At 37.6% G+C, this 16,153-nt stretch overlaps 1 protein-coding gene across 1 annotated transcript; it reads left to right on the forward strand.

The window, feature by feature from the left end:
• Positions 1-876: 876 nt before the first annotated feature.
• LOC142357484 (uncharacterized) lies at positions 877-16,147 on the forward strand. Its single transcript, XM_075409100.1, has 2 exons — positions 877-973; positions 14,295-16,147. Exon 2 carries the CDS (start codon positions 14,316-14,318, stop codon positions 15,468-15,470), a length of 1,155 nt encoding a protein of 384 aa, XP_075265215.1. The 5' UTR covers positions 877-973; positions 14,295-14,315; the 3' UTR covers positions 15,471-16,147.
• The last annotated feature ends 6 nt before the right edge of the window (positions 16,148-16,153 follow it).

Below are 16,153 nucleotides of genomic sequence, written 5' to 3' on the forward strand. Positions count from 1 at the left end.
TTTAATAAAGACAGCGTGATATTTTATGGCGCAGAAAGATTTTTCTTCATGGCATTTCTAGGTTGTTTAGTAACTATTTCAAAATGTCGCTTGAATTGTCACGGAAACAACAATTGAGCATATTTTGGCTCTGTTGATGACCAGTGTTGGTTTCATTATTGGTATGTGTTTCGATAAAATTGCTTTTGTGAAGTGTAATTAAACTTGCTCGCGAACGAGCGTAGTTGAAGATGCGAACGGGGCGATTTGTTCCCAAAATATCTGTGTTGCTTGTTTAGCGTGATTTTCATTAGGGGGAGGGGGGTGGTTACTTTTTCCAGTTATTCAAAAATTTTGTATGTCTTTGTGAGAAATGTTTGTGTTTTGAGAACAAGTGTGAGTATTTTTTATGTTAATTGGAGGGTCCATCCTACTGAACGGACCACATTCAGATTTAGCATTTTTCCGTGGTCTGTTTGCCCATAGGGTTTGATTAGCGTTCGGAATTCAGTCGTGAGCGGTTGATTAAGTTATTAGTGAGATTTCCGTTTTGTAATGATGCAGGTTCCAGCAATTAAATTCAAAACTGCATTGCCTAGCTTCAGAAAAAGATTTTAGCCAAAATTTTTATCAAAAACTAGATAACTGTGCCGGCAATGTATGGAACGGGGCTGTCTTATTTTCAGATTTGCCCATTTGTTCGGTTTATAATATTGAGTTTTTTTGTATTTGCTTCGATGAGCAATCAAAATGTGTCTTCATGAGGTCTTGTTTTCCTTTATTTTTGGTAGAGAAATTTTGTTGATCGATTACAATTGCCTGCAAAACTGGGCTGTAAGTAAACAGAGTTTATTATAATTTATGTGAACACGATTTGCGGATGATTATCATTTTGGAGCAGTAAATTATGCACCCCCGTTACAGTGTACGTGCCCTTTTACTGTGGATCAGTTCGTAGAAAAACGCACGAAAGACTTGGGAGTGCAAAAAACAAGTAAGTCTTGGGAGTAACAAACTCTTTATCTACATATACTGTATAATGGGGGCATAAAACACATGGGTTTTGTGGGCGACACAAATTACATTAAAATTTAAATCAGTTTTCTGGACAAATAATTCGGTGGCAATGTGTCACAAAAAATGAGAAGGGCTGATGCCTTAGAGTTCAAAACTATTTTACCTTGATCAACCGTAATTTCCCCAAGTGATTTTTTTTTATTTCATTTAAGAACTTTGAAGTCAAGATTTTGTAGTTTATTGATTCTATGTGATTCTGTGTCCATCCCTTCATAAAATTAATCCCCAATATTTTGACTTCGGAAAAAAATAAGTGCGGTGTATAACATATTTTGGCTTCATTTTAATGTTAAAATAAGAATAATTTGTGTAGTATCCTGTTGTTTATCGAATCAGGGGCTCAATGTAATCCTCTGGGTCAAGCGTTGGTGTATTTGAGTAAAGTGTGTTTTTTTAAGATGAACCTTGGGACGTATTATTTTTCGGCTCCAAAAAGCGCGGAAAATTTACCCCGCTAAAAGGTGATTTTAATGCGCTTGTTAAAAAGTTTGTTTGAAGTTTGTTTTATGTCCTTTAGGAGGCTAAACGGACTAACAGCTAATTGGGAAGATAGATGATGTTTTAGAAATAAACTGTGTGCTTATTTAACCTTTGTCTGATAACTAGCTTATTTATTGGACTGTTTCATTAAGTGTAAAAACTTTATATAAAAAAACTGTTCGCACAATTTATTTGCATGAATGAGATGTTTATTGATTGAGCTAATGGTGGGTAATCTTGGGGGTGTTGGAAGAAAAACTGTTTGTGATAGCAAATTAGGAAATTGCCGCCGAAAATCCTGTTAATGGAGAAAAATATTGTGGGATTAATTGCCGATAGTCTGGTGTTTCAGATTGATTGTTACCGATTGTGAAATAAAATGAGTGTCCATTCAGACGAGATCTATTTGAGTGTTCATCTGTTTTTTTTTTGTTTTTTTTAAATTTTATTTGAGTGCTTAAATGATGATATTTTGGAGTAGTTTTTTGATTTTCATATCGCGCGGACGTCAGATGGCTTTCATTGACTGGTGACCCACTAAGTTTATTATTGGGAGGAAGTTCAAGAACCTAAATTGTTGATATTTGTTCCGTCTGATTTTTGGACAAATTTGACATTAAATTATTTTGGAATGAGACAATGAATGGGCAACTAATATTAGAAGATTCACATGTGGTATTCGTACTTGATATGCTGCGAAGGAAGTCTCTGTTGAAACGGAATAGTGTTAGTGAATGAGATCTGAAAAATGAAAAACGAAAATGCCTCTGAGTTCGAAGATCGTGTAGTTTTTTATGAGGATATGGAGGATTCGAAGTTGGAAGATAGTGTAGTTTTACGATAGTTACTTCAGAGGACATGGAGGATTTTTTGAGTTAGGGTTGATAATCTAAGTACACAAAATCCTCAAAGTTTATATGATCAAGGAATGGTGGGAGAATGATGAGAAAGAAAAAAAATGCGCCATATCTTGGTTGGCCAGCAGATGGAATCGGAACGGATAGTTTTTTAAGAAACTTTGTTAGAGAGTTTAAATATAGTTTTAGAGTGCTATTTGAGTAGAAAATTGCAGAGGATTTGTTGACTATTGCGGCTTGTAGAGTTTATGAGTGTAGAAGCCTTGCCTGGGCCGTTGAGACAAAAGATTTCTAGAAATGCCCTTCTTTTTCAGCGTGTTTTTCTATTTAAAAAGCTTTGCTGAGTGTAATTGTATCAATGGAGGGAAATGAACTAGCTTGCGGAGTTCGGTACCCCTAATCTGCTAACTTTTGAGTATGGCTCCTCTAGTTTTTCAGTGAGAGTGAAGTTTTGTTCTATTTTAAAAGATTTGCCAATTTGATTTCGCCTGATTGAAGCACAAAAAATACTGTAATTCAAAGTGATGTGACTGGAGTCATTTTGTGTATAGCAAAGGAACTGTGAATCAATTTTGATTCGTCCGTCGGAACAAAAGACATAAATTTTGGGGTTTTTCATAAAAACCATTTCTGATGGTGTTTTTATTTTGTCTGCGAAACTTTCATCAGAACTTCCTATAAACCGGATTTCTCTTTCATTTAATTTCAGAGTAACGTCTCTTTTGAACAATCAGTTAGATGTCCAATTTGATGCACGTGTATGCATTGCTGTATTGTTTTAGCATAAGTTGTGTGCTTTTGAGCGTATTCGTGTGTGCTATTTTTGTTCGTAAAAAAACCCTTTATTAATGAACCCTGTGGTACGGTTGTACCATATTAAGTTCATATTATCATTTAGTATCAAATCATTCTAAGTTAGCCCTTGTCTGACTAAAAGTCATCGTTCACTTATTATAAGTTTGCCGCCGACTAATAAGTCAACTTTTCAGTTTGTTCATACCACACACTTTTGATTATATCTTCATTCGCTTAACTTTCATCATTCAATACAGTTGTTCCTAATCTACTTCGTTTTGCAACTAGAAGAATCCTGTTGGGTTTGAGGAGGATTTCCACATCCTCAGTTTACGACTACGTTCGTAGCTCTATTGCTAAGCAAAACTGAAAGTGGTAACCCCACTAAGTTATAAAACCTTGGATTCGCACCTCGAATCCAGTTCTGTATTTCTAAAGCAGATTCGCGGCTCGTATACGTACCTCCAAAGTCAGAGGTATCACTTGGCGCAGCCAGTAGTCAAAGAACGTGCACTCTTTGGAATTGAACCCGTTTGGGAGAAACCAACACTAGAACCACCTTTGAGATGGGACCGCTGGCAGATAATGTTGAAGTTGGCTATCGTGCCGAAAGAGGGCATCTCGATTGACACCCTACGCGAAGACCCCCCCGGACAAGATCACTCTACCCCCTGAACATATATACAAGGATAATGTTGAAAATAGCACATCCCAGATCGAAAGAAATCGGAAAACTCGAAATGAGCAACTTAAGAACGCGTGGCTAAACCATTGTCAAAGGATAGAACTCGTAGGTATAGTATGTGGTGACAAACCCTGGAAGTATTGTGATAAAAAAGCTGTTTCTCCGACATATCTCAGCCTAGGTATGGAGGGTAGACGACTATTTGGTTCCCAAAAGCCGACTATTCGGATTGATCGCGTAACAACAAAAGACCTTTGGTAAAGTCTAGATCAAGTGTTTACCAAACAATGATATATCACCTTCGACCGGTATACTTTCCTCATCAGGAAACAATTGAAGGGAGAACTTGTGGAAAAGTTTTATGGTTGCCTTCGGGAACTGTCGTTGAACTGCGATTTAGGAAGCCATGAGGAATCAGTCACTCGTGACGTCTTCATAGCAAACATGCAAGACGGCGAAATCCAAAGGGAGTTGCTAAAGGAGACAAGAACAGATAAAAAGGCACTAGAAGTTTCCATGAACATTGAGATGGGCATACGAAATCAGTTAAAGATACCTGGGACCTCTTATCATCCATCGACGAACGAGGTCACAAGTGCATCAGTAAACAATGTACAAGGGTCTTGGAATAGATCGCGTCCATCAACTAGTCAATTTTCCAAACTGTGGCTATGGATTGTCAGCCGCACATAGACAAAATTAGCCCGCCCGTGGGAAGAATTGTAAAAATTGCGGTTTTTTTAACCATTTCGCAAAACTTTGTCGGAAACCCAAACATCCATACAAACCAAAACCCAGAGTGAACAATGTTAATGATTTTGTCTCCGAGGCGGCCACGTTGGGCACTTCAGCAACAGTGGCAGAGCAAGTCAACCATATAGATAGATTGCTTCAAAAGCAAGGTATCTACGATGCTAACTACGATTCGGATTATGACGACTATGATGATAACTCTGTTGCTACAATTTCTATTAATAGCGACACTCGAGAGCTGGAACCAGTAAATTTGGACATTTGTATCGGGAATACCAAGACAAAGGCTTTGTTGGATTCGGGGAGCGTGTGCACTATAATAAATAAAAGTCTCGCAAACACTCTGGTGTCAGAGTGTAAAGAAAGCTATTGGATACAGTCATCAAGATGCATGACCTAAAAACTTTCTCTAATGATGTACTCAAGATCATCGGACCGATTAAGACATCAATCAAGTTTATTGATTGGGTGGCTACAGGCGTTGACGTGACAGTAGTGGAGGAGGGTCATAGACCCATCATCGGCCGAGATCTCTTCCCAAAGCTATGCTTTTCTATCACTCAGTTCAAACAAATTGCAAATGTTGATCAAAACCAATGCTTAATCAAGAAAATGCTTAATCAAGAAACAGATAGCATTTGATTTTCCCGGTCTTATCACAAGAATCGGTAAATCTCTGAAAAATTCAGTTAAATCTACAATTCATACACACTTTACACCCACACATCAAAAAAGACGCAGAGTCCCCAGCAATTTACAACCACTAGTCAATGCCGAACTTCAAAAATTACTTGAAGAAAAACACAACATAAAGTTAAACAGCTGTTCAGATAGAATTTTCATTTCACCTATAGTTATCACGGTAAAAAGAGGCAAAACAGTTAAACTGGCTTAGGATTCAAAAAATTTAAATAAATCTATCCATAAATAGAAATGTCAAATGACAAATACAGATAATTTAATTGACACGATTCAACAAAAATTAAATACAAATGCATCAGCAGAAACAGCATGTTTTTGGACATTGGATTTGGAGTACGCATACAGTCAACTTAATTTAGACCCAGAAACGTCCCTGCATTGCAACTTCAAAATTATCAGCGGTGAGGGAACTGGTACATATCGCTTTTTTACCGGTTTCCACGGATTAACTGACATGCCAGCAGAATTTCAAAAAAAATGGATTATAGATTAGTTGCACTTAAAAATACTCATTGTTTCTTAAATGATATTATAATAGTTAGTCGTGGTTCTAAAGAATACCACTTAAAGTTAGTCTACAAACGTTTAAAAAAATTGGACGATGATAATTTGAGAATAATTTTACCTAAATGTCATTTCGCTAAAACTGAAATTGATTGGTTAGAACATAAATTTACTCAGTCAGGAATCGCAGCACTTGAATCGAAAACAGCAACATTTTTAAACTGATCAGCACCTAAAACAATTACGCTCATTTCTAGGTTCAGTCCTTTACTTAGGAAACTTCTTTCCAAATTAATCCCAATTCTGTCATCCACTTCGGCCATTACTTAAAAAAACACAAAATTTATCTGGAATGATGAACTTGAAACTCACTTTCGATCAATTAAAAATAAAGTAGCAAACGCAACGGAAAATACACATTACAATCCGCACTTGGAAACGCTGATCAGGTGCGACGCATCTAGAGCAGGATTAGGAGCAGCATTAGAACAACGTTCACCGACAGGTTGGCATACGGTTGCATTCGCGTCACTTTTTCTAAACTCAAATGAGGAATGTTATAATGTAAATGAACTAGAATTTTTAGGGGTTGCGTGGTCCGTAGCATATTTTAAATGCTACTTATTTGGCAAATGATTCACAATCATCACAGATCATCGAGCACTACTTTCCATTATGAAAGAACATCGGTCTAACAAATCCTAGAATAGTCGTTTAACCCGTTGGGTGTATCATCTTTTCTGCTTTGATTTTAATATTGAACATGTACCAGGCGCAAAAATGGGGCTGGTAGATTAAATTTCTTGCCAACCAAATCGAGAAGCAATAGTTATAAATAAATACGATGAGGAATTTGCGGTAGCAACAATTACCCGCATTCGTGACGCTATTGCAGCAATTTATGTAAATTCCACTCCACAAAACTGCCAATCACAGCACTATAGCAGCGTCAATTACACACATTCCACCCGTGCCTCACATCCTCACCCAACAATCTATTCCAATTTGCTTTCTGCCATTAATCGTAACAAAACTCAGTTGCTTCTGGAAAATTCTGCAAACGCTGCTCAAATCCATCTTAATACAAATTTCAATACAATCTCAAGTCAAATCAAATCCCACTCTGAATTCAACTCAAACACAACACACATTCATTTAATTCCTCCTGGAAATATGAGCAGCCCAAAACCGATTACACAAACCCCTCCCTTCCACAGCAGGGTCACGTTCCATTCAACACAGAAATCGGCGGTAAATTGAACACGCTCATCAAATGAGGGTCAGAACTCCCCCAATCTGGAATTGTCGAAGGAAGAAGTGTTTGAAAATAACCTCACGCAGTTATTTACGAAAGGATTCTTGGCCGTGCTCACCAGGCCAAGACGCGGTTTTCAAAGAGGTGCCCGATTGCAATTTGCAAAATGACCCACAATGGTGTGGCGAGGTGAACCCCTACTTGTTCTCCTATTGGAGGGACCTTCACGTGCGATCGGGTTGCGTTTGCGTGCATGAACGTGTGGCAATTCCACACTCAATACAAGATGCAGTGCTAGAGAGCCTTCATCTTACGCACCCCGGCAGTTAGGGCATGATAACTCTTGGGCAGTATGCGTTCTGGCCGTATATGCACCGTGAAATTCTCAACAAGGCTGCCCAGTGCAAGCCTTGTACTGATATTGGTGAGAATGTCAAACCAGTTGTTCCGGCATCCAAAGGGAAACCTTTATTTAATTGTTCAGAACCTAATGAAGAAATGCAAATTGATTTCGGCGGGCCCATTACGAATGAAAGAGATCAAGAAATTCATTTTCTTTCATGTATTGATCGTTTTTCAAAATATCCTACTGTAGAAGTCTTTGAAAAAGCTAACAAAGCAAATGTAATTAAATTTTTAGATGAATACATTCATATACACGGTGTCCCCCGAAATATCAGGTTAGATCAAGCACGTTGTTTAATTGGATATAGAGTGAAGAATTTCTGCGAACAACACAATATTAACATAATTAGTGCCCCTGCTAATGACAACAGAGCTATTGGGCTATTGGACTAGTAAAACGTTTGATACAAACTATTAAAAGACGCTTAAGCTGCATGAAATTAGATAGTAGAAATAACACATTCACATTTAAAGAAGCAATAAACTCAATAGTATTTCAACTGCGTATACTATTGACTTTATTGCTTCTCTATTGACTTCTTTGCTTCCAAGCACATTATGGAAGAAAGCCGAACACACCATTAAGCAATAGTAGTACAATACCAAAGTCATCAAGTTTATCATAAAGAAACATTCATCACCACTATTTAGACGCTGATACTGTACTCGTGGAGTATTATCTTGACGAAAACAGAAGGGTGATCGGCGACCGCAGCGATATCCTCATAGAATATGTCATGCAAAAGGCTCAGGTGGGTGCTGGACGCTGATACAATGGGAAGCATAACAAATCAGTATCCCAGTTCAAAATGCAACCCAAACTCAACAACCCGATACCGCGGTCCGAAAAATCGATGGACCTCAAGTTGGCACACAAAAAGTCCAAAAGATCGAAGAGGGATCTCCGTGGCTTGTGGGAAACGTTGGCCCCGAGCAGTACGATGGTGCAAACGTCACCTACAACAACTGTTATTAAATAAACCGGAGTCCCTGACGTCAGTGTGCAAAATATTGATATCGCAGAAATTGGTACCGGCGCTGAGCGTAATACAGACCTCTGTCATTACACCCAACAACGCCCTCGAAAATCGCTCAACATACGAAGAACCTAAAAAAAATATCGTGGGGAGATAAAGATTCGCCATAGACCAACCCAATCTGATGCTGCCTCAGGAGTTTTGTCCGCCAACAGAAACATCTCTAAGGCAATGTCCTCCAGCAAGCCCAAAAAGCCACAAACGGGAAGCAATTGTTCGAGACAATCATCCACCACAACAACACATCAAATGCCTCCTCAGTTGCTGCATCATCGGTCACTTCATCAACCGCTTCGCCCTCTACATCAAAGACCCAAAGAAAAAGAAGAGCCCCAGATTATTTTGATTTTGAAAGATCCGTGTGCTCAGTGAGAGATGACTCTGCCACCCCTGCACCCAAAAGACCTAAGACCGCAAATCCGGTCATTGAGACAATCATTCAAGAAGAGGCGTCACAACCTCCTGTTTCGGAGACTTACTTCGAGCTGCCAATAGTGAGTCCTCCTGCACCTCCTCCAGTTAGACCATGGTCCCCCGAAAACTATGTATACGAAGATTATGCTAGGGAGATTAGCATGAGCGTCTTTGACGCAGAAAAGCAAATTTAAACTAAGTAAAACTCATTTACAAAACTGTTTAAATTGTGCATTCATTTCATTTTAATTCATTCAATTGTGTGATATTAAATCGAGACCTGGATTTGTGCTACCATTGCGCAGATCTTCTGTTAATGTTCAAAAATTAATTGTGAACGTGTTTCGTTTACAGCCAATAAATTAAAATTTGGTTATGTAGCAGTTCACCGTAAATATTCAATCTTATGGGCTTCGCAGCTCAATTGTGCTTTAATTTTTGTTTTATGTTTGAGAATGAATGGAAATATGAAGGATTTACACTAACCTAATTTCTTTAGCATATGTCCCTGTATTCCACTGCAATTTTCTGTTGGCTTGTGTTTGCTCTCATTATCTTCTAATTATAGTAACCAGTACATATGTAATTAATATCCTAAAATTTCTACTGTTGCAATTTAAAATCTAATTACAGCCGAGGATATTTTTGTTCATACCACCCACTTTTGATTATATCTCCATTCGCTTAACTTTCATCATTCATTGCATTTGTTCCTAATCTACTTCGTTTTGCAACTAGAAGAATCCTGTTGGGTTTGAGGAGGATTTCCACATCCACAGTTTACGACTACATTCGTAGCTCTGCTGCTCAGCAAAACTGAAAGTGGTAATCCCACTAAGTAATAAAACCTTGCATTCGCACCTCGAATCCAGTTCCTTATTTCTAAAGCGGATTCGTGGCTCATATACGTACCTCCACAGTCAGAGGTATCACAAACCCTGAAGTGGTGTCCTTTTATGTCGTAATATTGTAGGGATCGTTTTCACTCTAGGTTGGCGTTGTTGCTATTTTCTTTTAAAACTTAATAGGTGCACTGAAGAGGTTAGTTTGTTTTGATGTGCCCATAAAGGCTCTAAATTTTCATTTGTTTACAAAAGAATTTGTTGCTTCATTTTTTTTTGTTTTTCTTGTGTATATAAAAAAAATATTTTATTTTTGTTACCTACAGAGAGTAACTGGTTGTCGTGACCTTGGATAAACACATTCATATTTCGACAGAGCAAATATGATTGCTGAATACTCCGTAGCAATGGAGGAGATTTGTAATTCTGCTTCATGGAACTAAATGATGTTAATGAAAAAGACTACCTTTTTTGCCAAATTTGTTTTTCTGTAAAAACGCTCGACAAATACGCTAAAAACCTCCCAGAGAGTTATAGAAACAGTAAATTAATATTTTAGATAGCCCAAAAACATTTCAATTGTGAATGCCAGCAAATAAAACTTTAATTTAATAGTTTGTCGTTATAAGACACACCCTATACCAACCATGTCCAGTTAGGATCAATTGAAATATCACGCGAGAACGATTTACCATAATAAAACCATACAGGAACCATGTAAGATCTTATAAGAACCAACTAAGAGCCATGTATGGGTCATGTAGGAACCATATAAAAACTGTGTAAGACCCATGTATGGATAGTATTGGAGCCATAAAAAAGATCATGTAAGAAATATATGAAAACCAATGTATCGACCCAACCAGAACCATGCAAGAACCATTCGTAGCATCGTTTCTCGCGAAATTTCTGCTGAGAAAACTGCCTAAATCCCATCAGTCCCACTGGAAAATTTTCTGAGATTCCGTTAATTGCGCTGGGAAAAAGGCCCAATTTCCGTCACTCCCATTGGCTACATATTAAATCCCGAAACTCCCATTAAAAATTTTCCGAAATCGTGGCAATCCCGGTGATCCACTTGCAAATTCCCTGAAGTCTCATTGGGAAGAATTGCCATTTTTCTCATCGCTTAAAATCGAGAAATTGCATCTATTTACCTAAATTAGCATATACAAAAATATACTACTTGAACTGCGCAGTGGGAAATGTTAGAAAAAATAGGAAGAAAAAGGGAACTCGCCAAAATTTTTGAGAAACCATGCACCCAACTTATCTGGTATCAATATTCGATGAGTTGCTTGAAGCGCTTAAAACTGAGACTGATGTATAAACTTTGTGTGATTGTTGAAAATGTGCATACCAATTTTTTGAACACCATATAATAACAATAATACATTGAAGTCTCTGCAACCATGCCAAGATCATATGAGAAACTTTGGGTATCGCCTGTCTGGTATATATGCGTCTTGGATAGGATTCCAAGAGAACTCAAACCAGGAATTTAGAAATTTGACTGCTTGCAAGTTTTTTTTTGAAATCTAATTTTCGATATCTACGGGAAGCAATCGTTCAAGACAATCATCCAGCACGCTCAACACATCAAATGCCTCCTCAGTTGCTGCGTCATCGGTCACTTCATCAACCGCATCGCCCTCTACATCAAACACCAAAAGAAACAGTAGAGCCCCAGATTATTGTGATCTTGAAAATTCCGTGTGCTCAGTTAGAGATGACTCTGCTGCTCCTGCACCCAAAAAGACCTAAGACCGCAAATCCGGTCATTAAGACAATCATTCAAGAAGAGGCGTCACAACCTCCTGTATCGGAGACATATTTCGAGCAGCCAATAGTGAGTCCTCCTGCACCTCCTCCAGTTAGGCCATGGTCCCCCGAAAGTTATGAATGCGAAGGTTATGCTAGGGAGATTAGCGTGAGCGTCTTTGACGCAGAAAATAAAATTTAAACTGAGTAAAACTCATTTTCAAAACTGTTTCAATGGTGCATTCATTTTATTTTAATTCATTCAATTGTGTGATATTAAATCGAGACCTAGATTTGTGCTACCATTGCGCAGATCTTCTGTTATTGTTCAATAAATATTTTTGAACGTGTTTCGTTTACAGCCAATAAATTAAACTTTGGTTATGTAGCAGTTTACCGTAAATTTTCAATCTTATGGGATTCGCAGCTCAATTGTGCTTTAATTTTTGTTTTAAGTTTACGAATGAATGCAACTGTAAAGGATTTACACTAACTTAATTTCTTTAGCATATGTCCCTGAATTCCACTGCAATTTTCTGTTGGCTTGAGTTTGCTCTCATTATCTACTAATTATAGTAACCAGTACATATGTAATTAATATCCTAAATTTTCTACTGTTGCAATTTAAAAACTAATTAGAAACCAGGATATGTGGTACGGTTGTACCATATTCAGTTCATTTTATGTCATCTAGTACCAAATCATTTTAAGCTTGCCCTTGTCTGACTAAAAGTCATCGTTCACTTATTTTAAGTTTCCCGCCAACTTACCACCCACTTTTGATTATATCTTCATTCGCCTAACTTTCATCATTCAATTCAGTTGTTCCTAATCCACTCCGTTTTGCAACTATAAGGATTCTGTTGGGTTTGAGGAGGATTTCCACATTCTCAGTTTACGACTACTTTCGTAATTCTGCTGCTAAGCAAAACTGAAAGTTGTAATCCCACTAAGTAATAAAACCTCGCATTCGCACCTCAAATCCAGTTTCTTATTTCTAAAGCGGTTTCGTGGCTCATATACGTAGCTCCACAAACAGAGGTATCACAAACCCTAAAGTAGTGTCCTTTTATGTCTTAAATTTGTAGGGATCGTTTTCACTCTAGGTTGGCGCTGTCGCTATTTTCTTTTAAAACAAAATAGGTGTACTGAAGAGGTTACTTAGTTTTGATGTGCCCAAAAAAATAATTTTTCGAAGGCTCTAAAATTTCATTTCTTTTATAGGGAATTTATTGCTTCATTTTTTTTGTTTTTCTTTTGTAAATAAAAATAATATTCTACTTTTGTTACCTACAGAGAGTAACTGGTTGTCGTGACCTTGGATAAACACATTCGTATTCCGACAGAGCAAATATAATTGCTGAAGTTTCCGTCAAAATGGAGGAGAATCGTAATTCTGCTTCATGGAACTAAATGTTAATAATGAAAAAGACTACCTTTTTTGCCATATTTGTTTTTCTGTAAAAACGCTCCACAAATCTCCTAAAAACCTCTCAAAAGTTCAAAAAACAGTAAATTAAAATTTTAGCTAGCCCAAAAACATTTCAATTGAAAATGCCAGCAAATAAAACTTTAATTTAATAGTTTGTCGTTCTAAGACACACCTTATGCTAACCATGTCCAGTAGGGATCAATTGAAATATCACGCGAGAACGATTCACTATACAAAAACCATACAGGAACCATGTAAGGATCTTATAAGAACCAACTAAGAGCCATGTATTGGGTCATGTAGGAACCATATAAAAACTGTGTAAGACCCATGAATGGATAGTATTGGAGCCATAAAAAAGATCATGTAAGAAATATATGAAAACCATACAAGCACCATGTATCGACCCAACCAGAACCATGCAAGAACCATTCGTAGCATCGTTTCTCGCGAAATTTCTGCTGAGAAAACTGCCTAAATCCCATCAGTCCCACTGGAAAATTTTCTGAGATTCCGTTAATTGCGCTGGGAAAAAGGCCCAATTTCCGTCACTCCCATTGGTTACATATTAAATCCCGAAACTCCCATTAAAAATTTTCCGAAATCGTGGCAATCCCGGTGAGCCACTTGCAATTTCCCTGAAGTCTCATTGGGAAGAATTCCCACTTTTCTCATCGGGTAAAATCGAGAAATTGCCTATACTTACCTAAACTTGCATATCCCATAAATTTTCTACTGGAATTGCCCATAGGGAAATGTTAGAAAGAAATAGGAAGAAAGGGAAACTTGCCAAAATTTTTGGGAAACCATGCAACGAAATTAACTGGTACCAATATTCCATGAGTCGTTTGAAGCGCTTAAAACTGAGACTGATGTATAAATTTTGTATGATTGTTGAAAATGTGCATACCTGATTTTTGAACACCATATAATAACAATCATATATTGAAATCTTGGCAACAATACCAAGATCATATGAGAAATTTTGGGTATCGCCTGTCTGGTATATATGCTTCTTGGATAGGATTTCAAGAGAACTCAAACCGGGAACTTAGAAATTTGACTGCTTGTAAGTTTATTTTGGAAATCTAATTTTCCATATCCTAATTTTTTTGAAGATTTTCTTTCGTTCAATGCTCATTGAGTTTTTGTATTGGCAAGCATTGCAAAAACTAGCTGCGAATAAAAACACAAACAAAAGAGCAAACATGCAACCTCGTATGAAGGAATTTTATGCTGGTGTAACTTCTTAAAGTCAGCTTTTGATACTTGATTTTATTCATAAGCTATTAACTATGATCTATTTTTCGTTTCAGAATCGCTTTAGCCGAGCAATAATGCGTGTTGGCCTATATTTAATTATGCTGGAATGTCTCTGTTTTATTGGGAGATATGAGATCAATGGGGATGATCAAGTAGAAGCTACAAATCTGGTCAGCTTCTATGATTTAGAGTTAGCTCCTGACTGTTTTGCAAACGTTCCTTACCAGGATGGACACATTACAGTGTGGAAACACAGCAAAACAGAACGCTACTTCATCCGTCCCTTGGCCAACCTCAATCACACTTCAGCTGTATGTAAGCTGAATTTATTAACAAACGAGACAGAACTCATTTTCAATGTTATTTTAATGACGAATGAAGCCAAGAGTTTTGTTGCCTCTTACATCAATGGACGATCTCTGGCCAAGGTCACCCCTCATAACATAGAAACTATCCCTATGGAGACAATAAGGGTGGTTTGGAATGACCCCTGGGGTGACTTTGATTTCAAATTGTCTGATTTATGGCTCAGCAATGTGAGGTTGAGAGACAATATTGACTTTAAAATCATTCTGTACGATTCTGACCAATGCGATACTCTGGCTGAAACTATGCTAACTTCACCCGAATTTTTCAGCGTTTTGGAACTAGAGTTCACAGTAACAACCCAGAAATCCAGTTCACAAACAGTGGAAGTGAGAACGGAACACTTCCAAAAGGGGAAACTTTTTTCAAGACTGAAAAATGAAAATAAAAACAATGGAGTTGCCTATCTGAACTCGAATGATACAAATCGTTTGACAGAAGAAACTTCCAAAAATGTATTAGCAAAAGTGGTAACAGAAGGATCTTATATACCAACTGGGGATGAAATTTCTGTGTCAAAATTGATAGAAGAATTGTTGACCCAATCAGAGGAGAGCAGCAGAGGATTCAGTGAGAGCAAATGGGACTCAGTATTCTGGAATGAAGAGTGGCTCAGACCAGACAAATTAACCAGCACACTCAACGAAAATTACTCCAAAGAGTTCAAAATGAAATCACAGCACCACAAAGAACAGAACAGTGTAAGCAGGGAAGTTGACTTTGATTTGGAGATATCGGTTGAGGACCAGGATGTGGAAGGGAGTGCAGGAGGTGAGGAGGGGGGAGAGAACTCTATGAACCAAAATGGGACAAAAGTGGGTGTAGGAATAACACATACACGAAACAAAATTTTCAGAGAGTGAGAAGAAAAAAGTCAGCGCTAATTTAAAGCAAAACAATCTACACTTGGAATGGACTGGGGAGAAATTTGAGATTCGACCAATGAAGCTTTTCAAAGTGAATCTGAACGATTTTGAAGAGGAGAAAGTGATCACTTCTCAACAAATACAAGTTAGGGAATATGAGTCAATCATAACTATTCCTATTAGTGTTTCAAAGACAGCAACAATGCCAAAACTGCCATTCCAGAACACGGAGACCGTTAGAGAACAATTCCATTCAGATATAATTCAGAATGAAAGATCAATAGATCAAGGTCTAGCGGACACTAACGAGAAAATCGAAAACACTTTTGCAGATAAAATGTCAGAGACGTTGAATTTTTCAAATATGACAATAGTTGCAAAAGAGGAACAGGAAGCGGAGCAAAATGAGGAAATTGTTATCCTGGATAAAATATACTTAAAAAACTGGGTGCCTTTTGAAAGGTTTTGTGTCTTCGCAGACAAAGAGGGCATCGGCCAACCAAACGAAGGATGTGATAAAAATTTTACTGCTTTGCAGATGAACATGAAAATAGAAGACAGAGAAAGCCAGGCCGATTTACCACAGGAACTGTATTATGGAAACAACTACCATATCAATATAGACAAAAAAGACATACATTTCACAATGTCTTTCCACATTTGTTGCATTAAAATTGTAT

This window comes from Convolutriloba macropyga, unplaced genomic scaffold (assembly GCF_964194025.1).
Source record: "Convolutriloba macropyga unplaced genomic scaffold, txConMacr16.3 SCAFFOLD_4760, whole genome shotgun sequence".
Lineage (NCBI taxonomy): Eukaryota > Metazoa > Xenacoelomorpha > Acoela > Convolutidae > Convolutriloba > Convolutriloba macropyga.